A 26,867-nucleotide genomic window follows, 5' to 3' on the forward strand; every position below is an offset into this window, starting at 1 on the left:
TCGCAGTTGCCCGGTATGTTCCTATGGCCAGGCACCTAGCCTCAGCCATCTCATTGAGAGATTTGCGGCAGTCGATGGCCGTTTTCGAGTTAAGGAACACAGATTTTATTTCAGGTTGACTGTCTGAGTATATATTAATGCCAACATTTTTGGAACATTACTTCTCAGCCAATTCGCCACCTCTTTTATTGCTAATATTTCGCCTTGAAAAACAATACAGTGATTAGGTAGTCTTTTCGCTACTCGAAGTTCCAGATCTTTAGAATATACTCCGAAACCCACTTGTCCATTCAATTTGGAGCCATCAGTGTAGAAATCTATATATTGTTTATTCTCCGGAGCCTGTGTACATCACGCCTCACTGTTGGGAATTAGAGTTTCAAACTTTTTGTCGAAAAGTGGTCTCGCCAAAGTGTAATCCACTACGTTAGGCACATCTTGCATTATTTTGAGGGCCGATCTGTGACCGTAACTTTTTTCCGACCACAGCGACAGCTCGCGCAACCGCACAGCCGTTGTTGCAGCTGACTGTTTGGCCAAAATGGCCAAAAGGCAATAGATGCAGCATGACATTAAGGGAATTTGTTCCTGTCTTACTGAATGCGCCTGAGATACACAAGCACGCCATACGCTGAACTTTGTCTAAACTTGTCGGCTGCTAAAGTGCCGGCCACCAAACTACAACACCATATAGCATTATAGGTCTAACCACTGCCGTGTATAGCCAATGCACAATTTTCGGTTTTAGTCCCCACTTTTTCCCTATTGCCTTTTTGCACGAGTATAAAGCTACCGTTGCTTTCCTCGCCCTTTCTTCAATATTAAGCTTAAAGTTCAGCTTCCTGTCCAAAATAACGCCAAGGTATTTTGCATACTCTCTAAATACCCCCTAAGGAAATGGGTCTAACCGTGGGAGTTTTGCGATCTTTGCAGTACATGACTAGTTCTGTCTTTGCAGGATTTACCCCAAGACCATTATCTTTCGCCCATTTCTCAGTCCTCCGGAGGGCTCTCTGTATAATATCTCTGACTGTTGATGGGAATTTTCCACTGACTGCTAGAGCCAAATCATCTGCGTATGCCACCACTTTTATCCTTTCTTTTTCTAGGGTAACCAGAAGGTTATTTATAGCAACATTCCAAAGAAGAGGTGATAGAACTCCTCCTTGAGGAGTGCCTCTGTTCACATACCTTTGTATTTTTGCTTGTCCTAGTGTGGCTGAAATACGACTGTTCATTAGAAGTTCGTCTATCAGTCTAAGTATACCTGGATTAGCATTCAGAGTTGTCAGTATATTTAATATCGAGCTTGGGTGGACGTTATTGAACGCCCCTTCGATGTCTAGAAACGCCACGATTGTGTATGCATTGACAGATAGTGAGCATTCAATAAAGCTGACTAGTTCATGTAATGCGGTCTCAGTAGACCTGCCCGTCGAGTATGCATGCTATCGTTTCGAGAGCAAACTTGAATCGACTCTAGTTCTAAGATAAATATCTATCATCCTCTCCAGAGTCTTCAGTAGGAATGAGGATAAGCTGATTTGTCGGAAATCCTTCGCACTCGAGTGAGAGGCTTTTCCCGTTTTAGGTATGAAAACGACTTTTGTTTCCTTCCACTTTCCTGGAATATATGCTAAGTTGATACATCCCAGGGGATAATTCTGTCAGTCACTGCTTGTAACTCCGCCGGAGTAAATTCATCAGGTTCGGGGGATTTGGGGTTTTTGGGCTTATTATAGAGTATACTATTGAATATAAAAATTCTGCTATTTTTGATTAGAAATATTTTTACTTTTGGAGTATATTTTCGGTAAAAATTCCTCATTTATAAGAACGAAGGGATTTTGGATGAACGAGTTTTTATTATGTATTGCGTTTTATGCTAATTTTATAAAGTTTAAATTTCACTTCCTTTTTGTTTCTTTTTTTGTGAGTTTTCTATTCAAAACATAACATTTTGCTAATTTTGAAAAAGTACCATCATTTTGTAAATTTTTTCCCTTATGTGACCATCTGGGTGTTACTTTGAGGGCTTGTAACAAAAAAATATATCGTTGAATTTCAATTCTTTTTTGAATTTGGTTTGTATTTGATATTAGTATATTCAACTCAAAAAATAAAATGTTGGTAATTTTGAAAAAGTAGCGGCAAAAGTTTTTAAAACTGGTGAAAATTTAAAATTTCCCCCTTTTTAACCATCTTGGTGGTACTTTGAGGACTTGTACATGTAAAAGTTGGTCAAAAACGGTTCAGATTTAAATATAGCTCCCGATATAGATTCATATGCATGGTTGCCTCAGTTGGAAGAATTCTACCAAAAAGAGTAGATTTTTTATTCTTCGGTAGTTTGGTAGAATTCTTAGTTTTTTGGTAGATTTTGCAAAAATCTACCATAAAAATTTTAATTGTCGAGACAGGTCATTTTTATACAGCCCCAGACTAGACTATCAAAGCCCATGTTATGCCAAATTGTAAGTTGTCCCTGTTTGTAGAATTAGTAACCTTCACTTATAAACGCAAGCTAAAATCGTTCACTAAACTTTCGACACATTTACAATTCAAAAAATATTTGTACACCCAAAAAAATAATCGCTATCGCTGTTACGTGCACAAAATCGTATTTTTATCCTATCAACCACCAAAATTTGATAGAAAAACTCCATTATGAGATTTTTTTGTATTTGGTAGAATTTTCTTAAAATGTTGGTAGGCTATTTTTCGACTCGAGTGGCAATCGCGTGACCACGGATGTAAAAGTTTCATTACGAAAATTTTAAAATTTTTTTACTTGTTTTCTAGAAGTTTGTTGGGCATTATATACCAAGAAATATTACTAGTCCATCTGAAAAGCGATAAAACCTCTCACATATCTTTAAATGATAACTTCTCTAGAGTGACAAGGTTAGATTAGGTTAGGTGGCAGCCCGATATCAGGCTCACTTAGACTATTCAGTCCATTGTGATACCACAGTGGTGAACTTCTTTCTTATCACTGAGTGCTGCCCGATTCCATGTTAAACTCAATGACAAGGGACCTCCTTTTTATAACCGAGTCCGAACGGCGTTGCACATTGCAGTGAAACAACTTAGAGAAATGTCAACAGCATTACTGAGGTGTTCGGTCGAAGCAGGAATTGCACTCACGACCTTGTGTATGCAAGGCGGGCATGCTAACCATTACACCACGGTGGCTCCTAGAAAAACTATTTTTTTAAACTCATTTCGAATGTGACTCTAGCTTCTCTTACATGGATTTCCTTTTTTTTAAACTTTTCGTATATAAAACACTTTTTCTTTGATTTTTAATAAACACAAAATAATCTATATTTGCATAGAAAATAATAAACAAAATTAAATGTGTTTTCAACAATTTTACAAATAAATGCGAAAAAATAATAAATATAAATATGGCAAATATAAATAAGAATGATTTATAAATATATATAAATCTATATAGAAAAAATAAACAAATATCCTCTTCACATACACACAATTTACAAATCAGAAATAAAATTTTGCAACTCTCAAAATAAGGAATAAAAAATAGGAACAAAAAGAAATTTAAGAAATAAATTAATAACAAATGCAAATAAATTATCTATAAAAATTTCTAAATTAAATATCTTATTCTCTATGATTTAGGTAAATAAAAAAAAGAAAAACAAAAAATAAATAACAATATGTATATAACGAAAAAAAAAAAACAAAAATAAAATTAAATCACAATAAATAATTCAGGGACAAAAAAAGAGACAAGGGCATCATAAGCAACATTTAGGATCATTTGGAAAAAATTAAACAATTTTTTTTAGAATTTCTGTTTACAAAAAAATTGAAATTTTCTATAAATGACCCGGGCAAATGTTGTTATTGGTTGCCCACAAACAAAAAAATTTCAAATTCCAAATGCATTTTTTCTGGACATTTTTAAGCTAAATTAAATAGAAATTATCTAAAGAATTTCTAGATAATAGCAGAGAATTGATAAAACAACATCAAAACGAAAAATATTTAACAAACTATGACAATCAAGCTGAGGTCTTGGAAAAATAATTCTAAAATTTTTTTCACATTTTCTCTATATATTTTTTAAATTTGTGTAAAGGGACTTTAGGTTTTGGATTTTTAAAAAAAATTTTGAACCGTTTTCTAAAATCTCTTTAGTTTAAAAAAGACCTTTGCGGTTATTTAAAACATTTAATTGATAGTCTTCATCTCTCATTTTCGCTCTCCCTCTCTCTTTTTCTCTGGAATACAAAATGATGCTGATATGTGTTTATAAATACAACAATGAGTGATGAGGAGCGTACGTGTGTATGAGTTTGTGCTAGAGAGAGGTCTTCCAAGAAGACCTATTTCCGTTTCCTTAGAACACAAAATAAATAAAATTACAAAACCTAAACAGATTTCCTCATAAGATGTATATGAATTTCAAAAACAAAACAAAAAAATGTTTTTGATTCAAGAAAAAAAAAAACAAAATTTTTTCTTAATAAAAAAAGTCCATAAATCTTTACAGACAGGCTATGAAATTATGACCTCCTCTTTGTGTTAACCAACCATCAACCAATGTGGCCAAACCATTTCATTATTATTTCAATATCTTCTCTATGGCATGGGGTTTTGTGTGTGGTAGTTTAGTTGGTTGACTAGCCCTTCCACCTCCATTTACAAATGAAAAGCATTTTGTATGGTCTGAATTTGTTGCGGTGCAACCGATGAAGGTGGCTGTGATGAGGATGATGATGATGATGGTGGAGGTGGTACAGATGGTTGCTGTAATTGCAAGGCAGCTTGTTGCTGTTGCAGTTGATGATGATGATGGTTATGCTGGTTTTGATGTGGTTGATGATTTTGTTGTTGCAACTGTTGCTGCTGCTGAACAGTTGTCGTGTCCGAGTGCGTTTGAGTTTGGCCCATGAGTGTCTGCATTTGTTGTTGCGATGTTTGACCATAACTTAAATTGGGTTGGGAATTTAATGATGACAACGATGTGGTCGAAGAGGCCGGTCCAATACCCACCAAAGTTTGAGATTTCGAATTTCTAGTCAATGGCTTGTGATATTTAACGGCATCTGTTGAATGTTGCCATTGCCAACAAGTGCGACAGAAGTATCTGTAATGGTAAATATTATGCAAAAAAATTTAGTTTTTTTATGTTTAATTTATGAGTTTGCTTGGTTTGTTGTTGTAAACATCTATGATTGCAAAGAGGCAGATAAAAATTAGTGAATTTGGCCAATGATTATGTTTTCGTAATTTCGATTAAGAATAAGAAATTAAAAAAGAACAATTTTGATCACAAAAGTCACACTGAAAGAAAAGTGTGCCGTGTTAAAAATATAGCCTCTTTATCTCTTTAAGGATATATTGAAGAGGCAACTCACTTTTAAATGTAAGATGCTACATTTACTGGCACTACGGTTTGTGGAATTCTACCATAAATGATAGATTTTTTACTATTTGGAAGATTGGCAGAATTCTTGATGTTTTAGTAGATTTTTGTTTATAGAAATAAAATTTTGACAAAATTTTCTATAGAAATGAAATTTTGACAAAATTTTCTACAGAAATGAAATTTTGACAAAATTTTCTATAGAAATAATATTTTGACAAAATGTTCTATAGAAAGAACATTTTGACAAAATTTTCTATAGAAATAAATTCTTGGAAAAAAAAATAATGGAAAAAAAAAATTTTGAAAATAATTTCTATAGGAATACAATTGTGACAAAAATTTTCTATAGCAATAAAATTTTGATAAAATTTTCTATAGAAATAAAATTTGGTAAAAAATTTCGATACAAAAAAATTTTCTATTGAAATAAAATTTTGATAAAATTTTCTATAGAAATGAAATTTTGACAAAATTTTCTATAGAAATGACAAAATGTTCTATAGAAATAAAATTTTCTATAGAAATGAAAATTGACAAAATTTTGAAATTTTTACAAAATTTTCTATAGAAATAAAATTTTGACAAAAATTTCTAAGAAATAAAATTTTTTAAAAATTTTCTATAGAAATAAAATGTTGACAAAATTTTCTATAGAAATAAAATTTTGGCAAAAATTTCTATATAAATAAAATTTTTTAAAAATTTTCTATATAAATAAAATTTTGTTAAAATTTTCTGTAGAAATAAAATTTTGACAAAATTTTCTATAGAAATAAAATGTTGACAAAATTTTCTACATAAATAAAAATTTGACAAAATTTTCTATAGAAATAAAATTTTCTACAGAAATAAAATTTTGACAAAATTTTCTATAGAAATAATTTTTTTTTTAATTCCTGGCACAGCAGGAGAGAAAAATAGCGTATTCCCGGGAACGGGATTCCGGGGAAAAACCTTGCTTTTATGTATGTATCTTTAAAAACTTACCTAAAACATGATAACTCCCTACAATAATATGGTCCGTGTTGTACTCCACATATTGAACATAGCGAATCTTCAAGATATGGATCGATTTGCACTTTTTTGGTAAACTTTGGTGTACGAATTTCAATGAATGCTGCCGAGACGGCTTTCATATACGAGCGATTATTATTAAAGGTGACACGGCCTGAACCAATGGGATATTTGTATTTATCCGTATCGATACCTAAAAAAAAGAAAAATTACAAATACATTTGGTATTAGCCAATGTCATGAAAGGAACTCTATAAACTTACCAGCATATAAAACTCCATCGAATAAATCATCCATAATTTGGGCCAAACCTTCAGCATTCAATTTGCCATGCAAGGCACCAACGAAAACAGTTTTGGTGGGATCCAATTTCTGTGAAGTTGATTTCACATAATTCGAATCACCAATAAGCCAAGGAATAACTTCAACCTGAAATATAAAGAAAATTAAGTTAAGTTCTTTTCTAATTTTAATATCCCTCCACCATGTGATGGTTGTTGTAGCCCTGAAAATTATACGTATTAATGAATAATGGAAGAATCGTCAGTTCGAGGAAGCCGACTGGTTAGACTGCGTGAGTAGATAGGTTGAGGCTTTTTGGGTTCGCAGTTCACGCGAAGTTATGATGTGTGGCTAACGTCCACACTTCGGGGATTCATCTTGGTTTCAGAAGGCAGAGGAGAACCAGATAGTATCTGCCATCCCTCCCATCGTCGCTGCTGCACTGTTGGTAAGAGTTTGTCTATTGAAACACTACCGTGTGAACAGCCACCAAAGCCATCCTTATTCCGTCGTTTGGATTCATGCTGCAGATACTGTTACTGTATTTCGCCCTAAAGCAGTATTCCCCTATACCTCCATTGGGTCTAGCTTATACGGAGTGCGAAAGTGTGTGAGCCTGAGTAAAAATTCACTCACGTCGTACTCCTTATATTTCCCCTGGATACTGGTAGAATCCTATCTCTACTCCAAACATCTTGAGCTCCAGGTTCATGACGTGATTAAGGTTTCTGTCAATTTTGGGGACTTTCGAGAAAGGAGTCCCTAAGTGGTAGTCATAAATCTTCTCATAAATGTCCCCATATCTCTACCTCGCGCAACTATAGAATCGTCTGCATGGGTCGTCATATGGTAAAAATAAAAAAGAAGGGGGACAATACATCGCCGTGAGGTATGCCCTGTTTATTCCTCCTGGACAAAGACATCTTCCCTCTAAATTCCACATAGGATTGTCTACCATCCATACAGTTAGCCAACCATCTCTTAGGGTGGAGGAGGGTGGTATGGCTCATCATATCAAAGGCTTTAAACAACAGAGGAAAGTAAAGTAATCAACAGATACGAGTCTCTGTGGTACGCTTTTGGGTTCGAGAAGTTCAGAGATGCCAAAAATTTGTTAGTTTTGTGGTTAGTTTGAAAAAACGTTTTTTTCTTACAAAGAAATGTTTTATTATTTTATTTTTTAACCCTATTTCAGTATTTGCAATATTATATATGATGATCTCTCTTATTGTATGTAAACCAATAATTTATTTTTTCTTTATGCTTATAGCAAATTTTGTCAAAATTTTATTTCTATAGAAAGTTTTATCAAACTTTTATTTTATAGAAAATTTTGTTAAAATTTTATATCTATAGAAAATTTTTTCAAAGTTTAATTTCTATAGAATAGAAATTTTTGTCAAAATTTTATTTCTATAGAAAATTTTATTTCTATAGAAAATTTTGTCAAAATTTTATTTCCATAGAAAATTTTGTCAAAATTTTATTTCTATAGAAAATTTTGTTAAAATTTTATTTCTATAGAAACTTTGTCAAAATTTTATTTCTATAGAAAATTTATGTCAAAATTTTATTTCTATAGAAATTTTTGTCAAAATTTTATTCCTATAGAAAATTTTGTCAAAATTTTATTTCTATAGAAAATTTTGTCAAAATTTTATTTCTATGAATAATGCTGTCAACATTTTATTTCTAAAGAAAAATTTCACAAATTTTCATCTAAAAAAAAAAAAAAGTTTTAATTCAATATAAATTTTTTCAAAGTTTTATTTTTTTCATTACAATAGAAAATTTTCACAAAATTTTATTTCTAAAGAAAATCTTGTTAAAATTTTATATCTATACAAAATTTTGTCAAAATTTTATTTCTATATAAAATTTTGTCAAAATTTTATTTCTATAGAAAATTTTGTCAAAATTTTACTTCTATAGAAAATTTTGTCAAAATTTTATTTCTATAGAAAATTTTGTCAACATTTTATTTCTATAGAAAATTTTGTCAACATTTTATTTCTATAGAAAAATTTTGTCAAAATTTTATTTCTATAGAAAATTTAGTCTAAATTTTATTTCTATAAAAAATTTTGTCAAAATTTTATTTCTATAGACAATTTTCTCAAGCCATTATTTCTATAGAAAAATTTCTCAAAAAAAGTTTTATTTCAATATAAATTGTATTTCTATAGAAAAAGTTGTCAACATTTTATTTCTATAGAAAATTTTCACAAAATTTTATTTGTATATATGCAATATTATATATGATGATCTCTCTTATTGTATGTGAACCAATATTTTATTTTTTCTTTATTCTTATAGCAAATTTTCTCAAAATTTTATTTCTATAGAAAGTTTTATCAAACTTTTATTTTATAGAAAATTTTGTTAAAATTTTATATCTATAGAAAATTTTTTCAAAGTTTAATTTCTATAGAATAGAATTTTTTGTCAAAATTTTATTTCTATAGAAAATTTTATTTCTATAGAAAATTTTGTCAAAATTTTATTTCCATAGAAAAATTTGTCAAAATTTTATTTCTATAGAAAATTTTGTTAAAATTTTATTTCTATAGAAACTTTGTCAAAATTTTATTTCTATAGAAAATTTTGTCAATATTTTATTTCTATAGAAAATTTTGTCAAAATTTTATTTCTATAGAAAATTTTGTCAACATTTTATTTCTATAGAAAATTTTGTCAACATTTTATTTCTATAGAAAATTTTGTCAACATTTTATTTCTAAAGAAAAATTTCACAAATTTTTATCTCAAAAAAAAAGTTTTAATTCAATATAAATTTTTTCAAAGTTTTATTTTTTTTTCATTACAATAGAACATTTTCACAAAATTTTATTTCTAAAGAAAATCTTGTTAAAATTTTATATCTATACAAAATTTTGTCAAAATTTTATTTCTATTGAAAATTTTGTCAAAATTTTATTTCTATAGAAAGTTTTGTCAACATTTTATTTCTATAGAAAATTTTGTCAACATTTTATTTCTATAGAAAATTTTGTCAAAATTTTATTTCTATAGAAAATTTAGTCAAAATTTTATTTCTATAAAAAATTTTGTCAAAATTTTATTTCTATAGACAATTTTCTTAAGCCATTATTTCTACAGAAAAATTGCTCAAAAAAAGTTGTATTTCAATATAAATTGTATTTCTATAGAAAAAGTTGTCAACATTTTATTTCTATAGAAAATTTTCACAAAATTTTATTTGTATAGAAAATTTTCTCAAAATTTTGTTTCTATAGAAAAATTTCTCAAAAAAAAAATTATTTCATTGTAAATTTTTTTCAAAATTTTATTTCTTTTCTTTTTTCAAAGTTTCATTTCAATAAAAAATTTTCACAAAATTGTATTTCTATAGAAAATTTTGTCAAAATTTTATTTCTATAAAAATCTTGTCAAAATATAATTTCTATAGAAAAATTTGTCAAAATGTTATTTCAATAGAAAAATTTGTCAACATTTTATTTCTAGAGAAAATTGTATTTCTATAGAAATTTTTGTCAAAATTTTATTTCTATAGAAATTTTTATCAAAATTTTATTTCTATAGCAAATTTTTATAGAAAATTTTGTCAACATTTTAATTCTACAGAAATTTTTTTCAAAATTTTAACTCTATAGAAAATTTTGTAAAATATTTATTTCAATAGAAAATTTTGTCATTATTGTATAACTATAGAAAATTTATTCAAAATTTTATTTCTATAGAAATTTTTGTCAAAAATTTATTTCTATAGCTTAAAAACCATTGCGTTGACTAAACTAAAAGAGTAGCTTATCCAACAAAGGAAAAGAAAATTTTGTCAAAAATTTATTTCTATAGAAAATGTTGTCAAAATGTTACTTTTATAAAAAATTTTCACAAAATTTTATATCTGTGGAAAATTTTCACAAAACTTTATTTCTATAGAAAAATTTCACAAAACTTCATTTTTTTAGAAAATTTTCACAAAAATTCATTTCTATAGTAAATTTATTTCTTCGGAATTTTTTCTCAAATTTTTATTTTTATGAAAAATTTTACCAAAATTTTATTTCTGTAGAAAATTTTCCCAAACTTTTATTTCTATAGAAGATTTGGTCATAATTTTATATCTATAGAAATTTTTGTCAACATTTTGTTTCTATAGGAAATTTTCTCAAAATTTTACTTCGTTAGAAATTTTCACACATTTTTACAAAATTTTATTTCTATAGAAAATTTTGTCAATTTTTGTTTCTATAAAAAATTTTGTCAATTTTTGTTTCTATAGAAAATTTTGTCAAAATTTTATTTCTATAGAAAAATTTGTTAAAAATTTTGTGCTATAGAAAAATGTTTGAAAAAGGTTTTTCTTTTTTGCAAAAATTTTATTTTCTGTCGACTACTCTGAAGCTCCTATTGTAAGTGATTTTATTTTTTTTTGTATATACTCACATCTTTAGCCTTAATACGCCTTGAGGAAATTTTGAAAAAGAAAATTCCACCTCCACTCTGAGGATCATCCGATTGAACAGCACAGGCTGAAAGTAAAGCTTTCACCTGTTTATCCGATTCGAAAATAATATAGGCATAACCCTTGGGTTGAGCAGCTTGTTGTTCCTTGCCAGGCCATTCGACTCTATGAAAAAAGATAAAAATTTCCAAAAAAGAAAAATTAAATAAAATCCCACTTTTTATCTGCTTTCTCATTCTTACTTAATTTGTCCAAATGGCTTGAATATTTGTATCAATGACTGTTCGCTTATATCCCAGGGTATACCACCCAAAAATACTTTAGGTGAAAATTGATAAAGACGATGAGAGCGTGGTGGCAGCTGACCACTCCAGGTGCACGTTGGTTCACAGAAGGCAGCAGAGCCACGATAAAATTTAGCTACACGATCCAAATACGCATCAGAGCCATTGATACTAAGGCCATTAGCAACACTGTTGCCATTACTCAAGAGAGGTGGCACTGTGGCCACCACTTGATGTTGTTGCTGTTGTTGATGTTGTTGCAACTGCCAATTTTGTAATTGATTGATGGTATTGTAGGTTTGCAGTAGATTTTGCAATAGTGGCACCTGTTGCTGCTGTGCTTGCAGCAAGGTTACAGCGTTTAAGGCTTGCAATTTGGTCAATTCCATATCGAATGCCGAGAGAGCTTCGAAATTTTCCAGATTCTGTTCGTCGAATAGATTTGTAGCAGGTGAATTGCGATTGTTGGTATTTTCAAATTCCGATGTGTATTGGTCTTGCTGGTGCTGTTTTTGACGCTGTTGTTGTTGGTGTTGTTGCTGCAGATTTTGTATTTGAAAATGTTCTTGTTGTAGCTTCTGTGGCAATTGTGGTGTCTGATGATTGTTGGAAGCCACATTTAGGAATTTCTGTGGAATGGCAAAAAGGGATGCTAGTGATTAGAAACATTTGTGTGAGAGTAGTGAAAGTAAAAATCCTTAAATTCTTTAACTTAATTAAGATTTTTGGTTGATTGTTTGGTTTTGATTTAGGTTTTGGCTTAACTTGAGTGAGCAGATCTGGACGAGAGTTCAGACAATTGCAAAATGTATCCTAAAAGTGACTAAAGAGGGAGGACCTTTATAAAATTTATTTTCTTTACTAAAGAGTCATATCACAAATTAGAAGATAACCAATCCCGCCTTTAGGCGGGCTCTATTAAATAAGAAAGCTTTTAGTAAAATACACCTTAAGACAACAAAAATGAATAAAAGAAAAAGAAAACTTAGTTGAACCTATTCAAGAGCCTTTGCAGCATATACAGAATTTTACCGTATAAATTTTTCTTGATTAGTTTTCTGTTAAAGAGCTAAAATAGTTCCAGGTTTTAATCTGACTACCTGTTCAATGACCTCCCAGCAAAACAAGCGTTGCCAAAAAAGTAATGAAAATGTTCTTTTTGGATCCGGAAGTGGTGCAAAATTGACGCAGAAGCGTTGAATTTAACATAGGCTTGTCATAGGACGGAAGTCCTCCATTTCAACAGCCGTTGCACTGAATTTGCATCACTTCTTTAGGTGTGATCCGAATTCAATGTTTTGGATGTAAATTAAAAAATTCTGTGATATTTTCTCAAATAAATAATTTTTATACATTTTTATAATTTTTAATGGATTCTAACGCTTGTCGGAAACGTTTGACCTCAAATATTTTCAAAAATTCACAATTTTTTCAGATTGGATTTAGCATTTTTTTCGACAAAATTTAAATGGTTTGCACCATTTTATGAATTCTTACTCCGTTTTTAACCTATTTGAAACAAACAAAAAAGTTAAAATTACCCATTAAAAGTATGAAAAACCCAAGTTATAAAAAATTGAATTAAAAGAACTTCCTCATTGGGAGTGCATCTTCTGGAAGTGCTTTTAAAGTTGTGCCTTCGGAAGAACTTCCAAATTTTTTTGCTGGGATATTAAATACTCTTTTCATTATAAAACCATAAAATAAATCTTTTTTATTAATTACTGTAATTTCAATAATTTTGGAAATTTGTAGATAAAATTATATATAATTAGATATATTAACATCTAATTATATCAAATTAGATATAGTTAAATGTGGGCCAAATTTGAGATCTGGTCAGATCTAATTCCTTTAGAATTAGATCTGATCAGATATTACTATTTTTCGGATCTGTCCAGATCTGCCTACAAATACTACCATATCTAATCAGATATGGCAGGAGATCTAATAAAATCTGGCTAGATCCACCAATTTTTACACGGGTAGAAATAAAATTTTGAGAAAATTGTCTACAGAAATAAAATCTTGAGAAAATTTTATATACTCATAGAAATAAAATTTTGAGAACATTTTCTATAGAAATAAAATTTTGACAAAATATCCTACAGAAATAAAATGTTGAGAATTTTGATTAAAAAATGTCTATAGAAATAAAATTTTGAGAACATTTTCTATAGAAATAAAATGTTGACCAAATATCCTATAGAAATAAAATGTTGACAAAATATGCTATAGAAATATTTTTTTTTAACAAAAATTTCTATAGAAATAAAATTTTAAGAAAATTTTCTATAGAAATATAATTTTGAGAAAATTTTCTATAGAAATAAAATTTTAAGAAAATTTTCTATAGAAATATAATTTTGAGAAAATTATCTATAGAAATATAATTTTGAGAAAATTTTCTATTGAAATAAAATTTTGAGAAAATTATCTATAGAAATAACATTTTCTATAGAAATAAAATTTTGAGAAAATTTTCTCTAGAATAAAATGGTGACAAAATGTTCTTTAGAGATAAAATTAGTTTTGTTTGTTATTGTTGGTTTCTCTTCAATCAATTTTGTTGTTTTTGATCTCAGCTTAAAACCATACATTGACTAAACTACAAGTGTAGCTTAACCAACAGAGGAAAAGTATGCTTGTCAAATTTATTTGGGCAAAGCCCTATAGACTGCAAGATGGTTGGATGTACAGCAGTTTCGGAATTACCAGATTCCTCATCAGCATCCTCTAACAGGTTGGCTGATAAGTTCCCGGTCTGGCACATAGATGGCGTCGCAAGTATTAAATGCATATTATTTTCATATATTTTAATTTTACAAACCTTCAAATGATTCGTATCAAAATTTGACGTCTGTAAGTCAATTAGTTTGTGAGATAGAGCGTCTTTTGTGAAGCAATTTTTGTTATTGTGAAAAAAATGGAATTTCGTGTTTTGATAAAATACTGTTTACTGAAGGGAAAAAATACGATGGAAGCAAAAACTTGGCTTGATAATGAGTTTCCGGACTCTGCCCCAGGGAAATCAAGAATAATTGATTGGTATGCAAAATTCAAGCGTGGTGAAATGAGCACGGAGGACGGTGAACGCAGTGGACGCCCGACGAAAACATCAAAAAAATCCACAAAATGATTTTGAATGACCGTAAAATGAAGTTGATCGAGATAGCAGAGGCCTTAAAGATATCAAAGGAACGTGTTGGTCATATCATTCATCAATATTTGGATATGCGGAAGCTATGTGCAAAATCGGTGCCGCGAGCTCACATTTGACCAAAAACAACAACGTGTTGATGATTTTGAGCGGTGTTTGCAGCTGTTAATGCAGTCGAGTTTTTCCGTTGATATGTGACAATGGATGAAACATGGCTCCATCACTACACTCCTGAGTCCAATCGACAGTCGGCTGAGTGGACAGCGACCGATGAACAGTCTCCGAAGCGTGGAAAGACTCAACAGCCCGCTGGCAAAGTAATGGCCTCTGTTTTTTGGGATGCGCATGGAATAATTTTTATCGATTACCTTGAGAAGGGAAAAACCATCAACAGTGACCATTATATGGCGTTATTGGAGCGTTTGAAGGTCGAAATAGCGGCAAAACGGCCCCATATGAAGAAGAAAAAAGTGTTGTTCCACCAAGACAACGCACCGTGCCACAAGTCATTGAGAACGATGGCAAAAATTCATGAATTGTGCTTCGAATTGATTCCCCACCCACCATATTCTCCAGATATGGCCCCCAGCGACTTTTTCTTGTTCTCAGACCTCAAAAGGATGCATGGCTGCAATGAAGAGGTGATCGCCGAAACTGAGGCCTATTTTGAGGCAAAACCGAAGGAGTACTACCAAAATGGTATCAAAAAATTGGAAGGTCGTTATAATCGTTGTATCGCTCTTGAAGGGAACTACGTTGAATATTAAAAACGAATTTTGACAAAAAAAATGTGTTTTTCTTTGTTAGACTGGGGACTTATCAGCCAACCTGTTACTTGCAGCAAAACTATCAACCAATTATGAGAATAAATTCGGGTAATTCATTCAATCCAAAGTGGACTACACTGAACAGAATTAAAATTTTGAGAAATTTTTCTATAGAAATAAAATTTTGAGAAAATTATCTCTAGGAATAAAATGGTGACAAAATTTTCATTAGAAATAAAATGTTGACCAAATTTTTTATAGAAATAAAATGTTGACAAAGTTGTCTCTAACAATAAAAAGTAAACAGGGCAAATTTTCAAAAAAAAAAATCATGTTTCACATTGACCCTTTTCCGCCGGAAAAGTGCAAACCATTGAAAAAAAAATTGTTTTTCTTCATGGTCGTATAGATGGTACTCTAACGTAAGTAATAAGATCAACTAGAAGAGCCCATCAGCTTAGAATGAACGGATAAATTTGACCAAGTTTATGAAAATGGACTAAATGAAATGGTTCGACTATCGGATCAAATTGAAAAATAAAAAATCTTTTGGATTAATTTCGACTATTCCGTCTTTTGTAAAATCAAAAGATTTTATGTTTAGCTCTATAACAAGGGACCTCCATTTTAAAACCAATTCCGAACAGAATTTGAGATTACGGCGAAAGTACTTAGAGCAGAAACATTCAGAAATATTCATATACATATTGGGAAGAAATGGAATATTCAAAAATGCACTTAATAATAACATAATGCAACATAAAAAATCCATTAAAAAATAATTTATCCCAACCGAAAGTACTTGATGAGAGGAGAAAAGTAATTTCTGAATATTGCTAGATTGGTTGCCGTTCGTTTTTTTTTTTTGACCGACTATAGCTTTTTCGCCAAATTCGATTTTTAGCACTTTTCTTCAGCCAAGATGTATCTCTTGACTCGGCTCTTGAAGTATTGAACCTTTTACAAAACAATCAAGTGATGAAATGTAGCATATAAAATTATGAACAACTTTCTTGTACATAACAAGTTCATACGACTACTACATGACAAACAGGTTTGCAACTTAATTTTTTTTTCGTGTTTTATATACGAAACAATAAAATAAATGCGTACTTAAATACGCATTTAGAAAGTTGTTCATAATTTTATAGGCTACATTTCTTCCCTTGATTGTTTGGTATAAGGTTCAATAGTTCCCGAACTGTAGAAAAAAATCGGCGAAAAAAGTGGCAATTTTTCGGATTTTTTGCGGTTTTGAGCATAGGTTGGGTTAAAGTGTTAGCTCGATTTATTGTCAGGCTCACTTGGACTATTCAGTCCATTGTGATATAATTTCATATTTTATAGTATATTCAGAATTTTTGTTGGTCAAGTCAAGAGCTACAACTTGGTTGAAGACTGCAAATTCACAACATTTTTCGAGATATGTCCATGCGAAAAATCGAAGAAATTTGCAACAAAAAGTGCTCAAAATCGAAAACTGCTTTCGCTGAGATAAGTGATTTTTTGTTTCTATTCAAAAAGTTGAATATTGCGTCACAGTGTAAACAGTCATAGGGTTCGTATGTGTATTGTAATTTGTGTAAAACATACGCACCATGGAGCTCCAGTGCCTTGGAATTCATGGATTCTATGTTGGTTGGAAATGAACAAAAGTATCGTGTAAATGATTTTTGATTATTCGATTAACCGTTATTTAAATGTTCACGATAAATGATTAGCCGAAAAAGTTACTGGAATTTTACACGGTTAAATTATTTATCATTGAGTCAAATATTGAATCGGGAAGAGAGAGTAGAGGTCGACCGAAGCGGGTTTTTTTGGTCGAAGCCGATGTTCGGCAAAAAAGCAATAATCGACCGAAGCCGATTATTTTCTTCAACTTAAAGAATATTTTTTTTCAACAAATTCATAAATACAACAATAAAAGGTAATTAGGTCCAGTAGTTTGATATTATAATGACAAAAAAGGATTTTTTTTATAATTTTTTACGTTTTATTTGTACTGGGTGTTTTGACTAAGACAAATTCATCAGTTGCACAATTCAATATGAAACAACTTATTCAAAAAGCTTCGGATTCGGTTAATCGGCTTCTTAACGCCGAAAGCCGATTCGTGGCCGATTATCGATTTTTGGCCGAAGCCGATACTGTCAAATAAACTAAAACTTTACTCTTCACATGGAATCATTTCAATAATCTGGGTGAATTTTAAGTGGAGAATTTTATTGGAAATTGAAATAGCATTTAAATTTCCTTGTGTCGATCCATTTTTGGGTGTGATCCCCATAAATTAGAGCTATAGGAAAAAATTACAAGGATAAATCTCACCAGCCAATATAAAGGGCAAATTGTTTTGGGGCCATTATTGGCCAATGGGACCTACCTGGTTCCATAGAACGTATATACATAAGTGCGGCCAGGCCGAATCTTATGGCCTGATATGAACCAATTTTTGCATGATTTCTGGAAACTACATATCAACTCCACGTACCAAATGCATGCTAACCATTGCACCACGGTGGCTCACCCAGAGAAGGAATATGATCACCTCAAACATGTTTTGAGAGCAAAATGTTATTTTTGGATGGTGACCATGTAACATGGTTTTCGCAACCATGTTATTTTATCGGAAATCATGTATCTGATTTCGGCAAGCAGGTTATATTTGACGAGAAAATAACATTTTAGGTACAAACATGTTACATGGTCACCATACAAAAATAACATTTTGCTCTTAAAACATGTTTGAGGTGATCATATTCCTTCTCTGCGTGTAAGTTAAGGTATGCTATCTCATACCTGTAATATTTTTTTTTGTATGTTTGAAGTTAAGGTATGAGTTAAGGTATGTTACCCCATACCTATATTATTTTTGTTGTTGTTTGATTCATACACGCGCTGATTCATAAATGCTGAATCAACGGTCACCCAAATTGTAAACCGATATTCTATATATATTGCAACGGCATGGGAACATAATTTAGCTAACGTTGCGTCTACGATAATATTGAAAAAGAAATGAAAAGTAATGGTGGTAGATATTAAGCATGCAGTTTAAGTCCAGCATTGTAAAACATAAGTTGAAAAATGAATAATAAATAAAATTATATTTTTTTAAACTAAAAACGACCGAATGTTATAATTGGGGGCTCAACCGGGATAGCCCATCGGATAGTATGTCCTAAAAAAAACAAGTAAGGACTTCGGTGGTGATTCCCAAGTGCTAAAGTAATAAAAAGTATCCTTTAAAGAGGAAAAAATTTTAATAAGTATTCTCCACAGGAGAAGAAAAAAAACTCTAAGTGCAGTGAATTATTTTTATAAAAAAGTATCCTTTAAAAACAAAAAGGAGAAAAAATTTTAATAAGTATTCTCCACAGAAAAAAAAACTCTAAGTGCTGTGAATTATTCTGATAAAAAAGAGAAGGAAAAAAAAAACTCTAAGTGCAGCGAATTATTTTTATAAAAAAGTATCCTTTAAAAACAAAAAAGGAGAAAAAATAAAAAAGTATTCTCTCCAAGAGAAGAAAAACTAAGACAGTGAGGTGAATCACTAATAAATTGAATAAAATTTCTACAAATTAATGACTGTGTCAAAGAATCTCACAAGATGAAACATTGAAAATTAAATTTAAAATTACAAAAAATACTGTGGTATGAAACCTTAAAATTAAATCTTCAAGAAATACTTTGCCCAAGAGAAGAAAACCAAGACGACAACATCATCAGCAGCGAAGACGACAACACCATCAGCATCCACGAAGACGACGTCATCATTACCACCTACAACTAGTAAGAATTTTATCATTTATATTAATATTATTCTACTAAGTTATTTAGACCTTTTAAAATCTTTTTATATAAAAGAAAGTTTTAAATATTAAAATATTGATTTTATTAAACTATATAATCTTTGAATTTGTGCGAAACTATGTTAAATAAATGTTAAGCCATATTCATTTATAGAATATATTTGTATTGAATATAAAACTTTCTGTCGATCAAATCGTTGCGAATAAAAAGAGTTTAATTTGTTGAAAAATTTCCAAAACTGGATTCAGAAATTGATAATTTATCACAATTATTCGGTTCATTAAGCACCCGTACCATGGCGACAACAGAAGAAGTAAATGCTTTAATTAAGGCACAAACAAGTCCTTTGTTAGCCAAAATTGAGGAGTTGAGCAAATGTTTAGGGCAACTAACATCGTCCGATATAGCTAGTGAGTTTCAAGAGGAAAAAATTAACAATGTGATCCGTTGTGACGAACCATTAGATGTCGTAAAGTCTATGCCGACATTTGACGGTAAACATTCGTATGTTAGCTGGCGAGAGGCCGCAACTCATTCTATGAATTTGTACACAAGAGGTAGTAAACGGTACTATTCTGCCTTGACAATACTTCGAAATAAGATAATAGATGAAGCTAACGACACACTGACAAATCACGGGACTGTACTGAATTTTGACGCAATCATTAGCCGACTAGATTTCGCATACGCAGATAAAAGACCCTTGCATCTTATTGAACAAGAACTCAGTATCATGAGACAGGGACAACAATCACTAATAACTTACTATAATGAAGTAAATAAAAAATTAACTGACTTGATTAACAAAACGATAATGACCCACGGAACGAACTCTGAACTAACTAGGGAACTGAACAACAGGAACAGACAATACGCGCTCAGGGTATTTATAACAGGTTTGAATTCTCCCTTAAATGATATTTTATTTTCAGTCTCACCGAATAGTTTACCTGATGCATTGGCAAAAGCTCAGGAACTAGAAGCTAATAAAACTCGTGCAAATTTCGCACTTCAGTTCAGTAAACCCCATTTTAACCATTTTAAGACACAAAATAATTTACGTTTTCCGAATCATGGTCGGAAGGATCAAAATTTTCAATTTAACAATCGCCAATCAGAACAGAAACCTGAACCCATGGAAATAGGCAGTTCACTAAATATCGTAAATAGAAATCCACAATATAACCGTAGCAATGAAACACAAATGCAAGAAAGACATTTTTACTATAACAATAGATTCCCACAAACACAACAAAATCATTTTAATACAATTAAAAGACCAATAAGCGATAGTGCTCGAAATAGCTTTCAACCAAAATACAAGACACAAAGAATGAACAACCTGCACGAGGAATCTTTTTTAGAAGTAGGTCAGGATTGCCCTACATCTGTAGGACAACCTCAACAGGACGGAACCTCCGAATTTTAATTGACAGCGGCGCAACAAGCTGCTATTGCAAACCTGGAGTTTTAACAAACAGACAGGACCTAGTTATTAAGAAGAGGGTAAAAACCATTAATGGTTTTACCATCATTGAACATTTTTATGATGCGATAGCATTTGGTTTTAAAGAGCGATTCTATGAAATATCAAACTTAGAAGCTGATATTCTTATAGGTTATAATTTTATGAAAAGGGCCAACATTATATTGGACTTTAAGGAAGGAATTTTTATTTGTGGTGAACACCGCGAAAAAATTATAAATTGTGAACCAAGTGCAAGTGAAAATTTAAGTGAAAATACAAGCGAAAATGATGATTCTAATGAAAATTTTATAAATAAGTTGCAAAGTGAAAACCTTTTCGATGAAAGAAAAGAATCAATTAACGTTTTAAGAAGGAACGTTATACGTTATATAGAAAAACTACATTCAAGAATAGATATGAATTTGCCATTTAGAACAGATATTAGAGCGGAGATCAGAACAATTGCTGAAGCGCCAATATGGAGCAAGCAATATCCTTATCCACTTTCCGCTAATAGTTTTGTTAATAATGAAGTAAAACGGTTACTAGAGGACGGCATTATTCGTCCAAGTAAAAGTCCTTATAATTCCCCGATATGGGTAGTGCCAAAGAAAGGAACAAATGAAGACGGAACACCAAATTGCGTATGGTAATAGATTATAAAAAATTAAATGAACAAACAGTTTGTGATAAATATCCGATTCCAGACTGTAACGTCATATTGTCGAATTTAGGTACAGCAAAATATTTTTCTACCATAGATCTAGAATCAGGATTCCATCAGATTTTGATGAAAGAACAGGACATAGAGAAAACCGCCTTTTCCGTCAACAACGGGAAATATGAGTTTATCAGATTACCCTTTGGGCTTAAAAATAGTCCAAGTATTTTCCAACGCGCTATGGATGATATCCTGCGAGAATTTATAGGGAAAATATGTCATGTTTATATAGATGACATAATTGTTTACTCCTCATCTCTAAAAGAACATTTTGAACACTTGAACATAATTATAAATAAACTTAAGGAATCTAACATGAAAATCTCGTTGGAAAAATCGAAGTTTTATGAGAAAGAAGTAGAATTTTTAGGCTATGTAGTTGCGCAGAACGTTATAAAAACAGATCCAAAGAAAATAGAAACAATAAATGAATATCCTTTGCCGAAAACACTAAGGCAACTGCGAAGTTTTCTTGGAATGATAGGATATTATCGAAAGTTTATCAAGAATTATGCGAACATAGCAAAACCGCTGACAAAATATTTATCTGGTGAAAATGGAAAGGTATCGCAACATATGTCAAAAAGAATTGAAATCAATATAGATGAACAAGGTGTGTTAACTTTTGAAAAATTGAAAAAAATACTTTCCGAACAGGTAGAATTAGTGCAACCTGATTTTAATAAAACATTTGTCCTTACCACCGATGCCTCTAATGAAGCAGTAGGTGCTGTTCTTAGCCAAGACGGTAAACCGATTACATTTATATCAAAAACTTTAAATTCAACCGAACGCAACTATGCGACTAATGAAAAAGAGCTTTATGCCATTGTTTGGGCTTTAAAGAATTTAAGAAATTATTTATATGGTAGTTCAAATATAGAAATTCATACAGATCACCAACCATTAACTTTTGCCGTGTCTACTCGAAATCCCAATACAAAAATAAAAAGATGGCGTTCCTTTATTGAGGAATTTTCGCCAAAAATGATTTACAAACCAGGTGTTACTAACGTTGTAGCCGACGCTCTTTCGCGACAATATTTAAATAATATTTCGGACGAAGACTCTTTGCAGGACACCCAACATTCTACAGAAAGTAGTGATAATTTTAACATTCCCGAAACATCAAAACCTTTAAATGAATTTAAGCAACAAATCTTGCTAAGCAAGTCAAATTTTTCATTACATCAAATGATAGTAAACTTCGGAAGGACTCGTCATATTATTGAATACGATACTAGGGAAAATCTAAAATCCATTCTTTTGCAATATATCAATCCAAATTTAGTGACAGCGATACACTGTATACCGGAAGATTTATATGATTTTAAAGAAACTGTAAAAGGCGTATTTTCAAATAAGTTTGTATTTACCCGCATATTTCCTATTGATGTAATAAATGAAGACGACCAACAAAGTATAATAAAGGAAACACATTCGCGAGCTCATCGTAGTTGTAAAGAAAACCATAAACAAGTATATAAACAGTACTATTGGCCAAAAATGGCAGACCACTTTAAGGAATATATCAGGCATTGTTCTATATGTAATAAAAATAAATATAATAGACATCCACAAAAAGTTCCAATTGGAGAGGCTCCAATTCCTAACAAGGAGGGGGAGTACCTTAATGTTGACATTTTTTATGCAGAAGGATTAAAATTTCTAACTTGTATTGATTCGTATTCGAAATTTTTAATAATTAAGGATATTGAAGATAAGACTAACCTAGGAGAAAAACTTTTAGAATTACTACAGGGCTTTCCAAATGCTAAAAAAATAACACTCGACAACGAACCAGGCTTTTGTAGTCCGCAGTTTAAATCTTTATTGCACAGATTAGGTATTGAACTATATTATTGCACACCTCGCCATAGTACAACCAATGGACAAGTAGAAAGAGTCCATTCTACCTTAATAGAACTAGCTAGATGTATCAAGGACGAATTTCACTTATTGGGAGATAAAGAAACATTCTATAGAGCAGCTCAACAATACAATAAAACCATCCATTCGGTCACACAAAGTAAACCCACAGATATACTTTTTAATAAGATAGAACACAACTTAGTAGAAATTCTAAAAAAAGCTCAAGAAAAAATGTTGTTACGGAACAATGATAACCGAATAAAAACTTATCAACCAGGTGACACGGTTTACGAGAAAATCATAGGACAAAGGAATAAGTTATTACCACGATTTAAAAAGCAAATAGTTAAGGAAGATTTAGGTAATAAGATAAAGATTAAATTTCGTGACAGAATAATTCATAAAGACAATATTAAAACATAATCAAATATTTAAAATAATTTTTTTTCAGAACATGGCTTCTATGATACTACTGCTTATATTTTTCACAATTTGTAAAGCTGAAGTGCAAATACTAGACTACTCCACTTCACAACTAGTAACAGTCCATATAGGACAAGCTAAAATTCAAAACGGAAATTTTAAACTAATTCACATTATTGAACTGGACAAATACGGACGAACCATTGACAACCTGAAAAATGAAATCCATGAGAAAATTTTACGAAACAGTTCCATACTACCATTTTTACTACACGACATTGACCAGTTGAATGATCAGTTAAGAAAAATTAAACCAAGGACCAAACGTTCAATTAATATACTGGGATCAGCCTGGAAATGGATTGCTGGTTCACCAGACTATGACGATCATAATATTGTAGTACAAAAGATAAACGGACTATTGGGAAATAACGCAAGACAGAGGATAATAAATAAGGATATAATAGAAAGAATAAACCTACTGACTAATACTACGAACAAGATTTTAAAGACGTTCCAATCCTTAGGAGAAATTCAAAGAACTATAGAGGATTCTATAAGATCAAAAATAAACATTTTAAAAACCGAACTAACAAATATAGAATATGCTCTGCAATGGGTTAAGGTAGGGATAGTAAATTCGTTTATACTGTCTGAAAAGGAAATTAATGAAATAAAAGAGTTTTTGGATGTAGAAGAATTTCCATATAATAATTTAGAGGAAGCATTAGGATTCGCAACGATTAAAATCGCTTCTGATCACTCATCACTAATCTATATAATTAACTTGCCATCAATAGACCACACAAATTGTGAGAAAATACTAATTAAGCCTGTTAAACAAAATAATACAATCATAAAAATTAATACAAATATTGTAATTAAATGTAAGAACAAAATATTTGAAATCAAAACTAATTGTACTGAGATCAATAAATTATGTATTTGCAGTAATGATAATCTCATAGATATAAGCGAAAATAATTGTGTACCATCACTTTTCAGAAACAAAGCTCATAATTGTATTTTTATTAATAATGAACACGTTCCTAAAACAGAAGAATTATATCCGGGAACTATTTTCTTGAATAAATTTGACGGAGTCATTGAAATATCCGAAGACAAAAGTTATAAACTATCGGGAACATATTTAATACAATTCCATAATGAATCAATAAAGATAGACAACCAAACATTCGTTTCAAAAGAAATTTCAAATTTCAAACCCCTTCCACCCCTTTTACAAATGTCTTCCAATAAATCACTAGTCGAAGAAGTGTTATCTTTAGAATTGATGAAAAGTTTACAAGCTAATAATATTGATAAAATAAATTTAATATCTACCAAAGGAAATGTAATGCTTTCTACTAATATCGGATTATTTATCCTATTAATATTTTTAATTTGCTTATTTATTTACAAGTACAAAAGTAAATCTGACTCAGACGTTAATATTGTAAAAGTAGTTAATGAAGAAATCAAATCAAAAACTTCTACTAGTGAAAAAACTTCTCAAAGATTTTGTAGCTCAAACGAACTCCCAACTTTCTAACAATCGGGACGATTGATTTTACAGGGGGAGGAGTTAAGGTATGCTATCTCATACCTGTAATATTTTTTTTTGTATGTTTGAAGTTAAGGTATGAGTTAAGGTATGTTACCCCATACCTATATTATTTTTGTTGTTGTTTGATTCATACACGCGCTGATTCATAAATGCTGAATCAACGGTCACCCAAATTGTAAACCGATATTCTATATATATTGCAACGGCATGGGAACATAATTTAGCTAACGTTGCGTCTACGATAATATTGAAAAAGAAATGAAAAGTAATGGTGGTAGATATTAAGCATGCAGTTTAAGTCCAGCATTGTAAAACATAAGTTGAAAAATGAATAATAAATAAAATTATATTTTTTTAAACTAAAAACGACCGAATGTTATAATTTGTATATAATTATGGGCCGATATTGACCAATTTTTGTATGGTTGTATTAACCGTATTCTAACACCGCAAGACCAATCTGGGTTTATATGGGAGCTATATATTATGGACCGATATGGACCAATTTTTGCATGGTTGTTAGCAGAGATAGTGTGTATCAAGCTATTTTAGGTTTCCGACTGTCGCAAAGTTGTAAACGTCACATACGCGTCTCGTAAATGTAGAAAAAGTAGCAAACGTCGTAAACTCAAAATACTTCAGTCCCTTCAGCTACACAGACAAAAATTTCACGAAAAATTTTCCAATTAAAATTTTAATTGAATTTTAAAATAATATTCAATTAAAAATTTAATTGAATCAACAAATTTTTTCATTGAAACAAAAATTAATAGTATCAATTAGTTTTTTAAATGATACTATCATTTCTGTGATTGAAGACATTTCAATTAAAAAATTAATTGGATCAATTAATTTCGTGATTGAATCAGAAGAAAAATTTTTTGTGTGTAGGCAGCGAATATGGGCGAATATGTGTGTAGGCAGCGAATATGGGCGAAGCAATTTCAATTCTCATGAATGTTCTTAAAGTACTTAACGAATTAAAAACAAAAAAAAAAAAAAAAACAAGTATATACGGTCTTAAGTTCGGCCAGGCCGAAGCTTATGTACCCTCCACCATGGATTGCGTAGAAACTTCTACTGAAGACTGTCATCCACAATCGAATTACTTGGGTTGCTGTAACACTTGCCAATGACAAGATATCGTAAACCTTCCTTACATCGTAATATATACCACATAGTCCATACGTGGTATATATTAAACTAAAAACGGCCGATTAAATACGTATATAATTAAGTTTAAAGTTTCTATAGAAATAAAATTTTGACAAAATAGAATTTTGACAACATTTTCTATAGAAATAAAATTTAGAAAAAATTTTGTATAGAAATAAAATTTGGAAAAAAATTCTATAGAAATAAAATGTTGACAAAATTTTCTATAGAAATAAAAATTTGACAAAATTTGCTATAGAAATAAAATTTTGACAAAATTTTCTATAGAAGTAAAATTTTGACAAAATTTTCTATAGAAATAACATTTTGACAATGTTTTCTATAAAAATAACATTTTGGTAGATTATTTTTGGCTCGAGTGGCAACCATGATTATAAAACGATATGGACCAATTTTTGTGTGATTGGGGATCGGCTATATATAACTATAGACCGATATGGACCAATTTTGGCATGGTTATTAGCGG

At 30.6% G+C, this 26,867-nt stretch overlaps 1 protein-coding gene across 2 annotated transcripts in view; it reads right to left on the reverse strand.

The window, feature by feature from the left end:
* Positions 1 to 3,973: 3,973 nt before the first annotated feature.
* orb (polyadenylation element binding protein orb) overlaps positions 3,974 to 26,867 on the reverse strand; it is a 332,586-nt gene continuing 309,692 nt past the window's right edge. For both annotated transcript variants that reach the window (XM_075291719.1, XM_075291720.1), the window contains 5 exons: positions 11,390 to 12,060; positions 11,129 to 11,312; positions 6,679 to 6,844; positions 6,389 to 6,608; positions 3,974 to 5,119 (listed from right to left, as the gene is read on the reverse strand). In XM_075291719.1, coding sequence (XP_075147834.1) covers positions 4,672 to 5,119; positions 6,389 to 6,608; positions 6,679 to 6,844; positions 11,129 to 11,312; positions 11,390 to 12,060 — 1,689 coding nt within the window. In that variant the 3' untranslated portion in view covers positions 3,974 to 4,671. The remainder of the gene's footprint in view (positions 5,120 to 6,388; positions 6,609 to 6,678; positions 6,845 to 11,128; positions 11,313 to 11,389; positions 12,061 to 26,867) is intronic.

Source organism: Haematobia irritans, chromosome 1, assembly GCF_050003625.1.
Source record: "Haematobia irritans isolate KBUSLIRL chromosome 1, ASM5000362v1, whole genome shotgun sequence".
Classification (NCBI taxonomy): Eukaryota; Metazoa; Arthropoda; class Insecta; order Diptera; family Muscidae; genus Haematobia; species Haematobia irritans.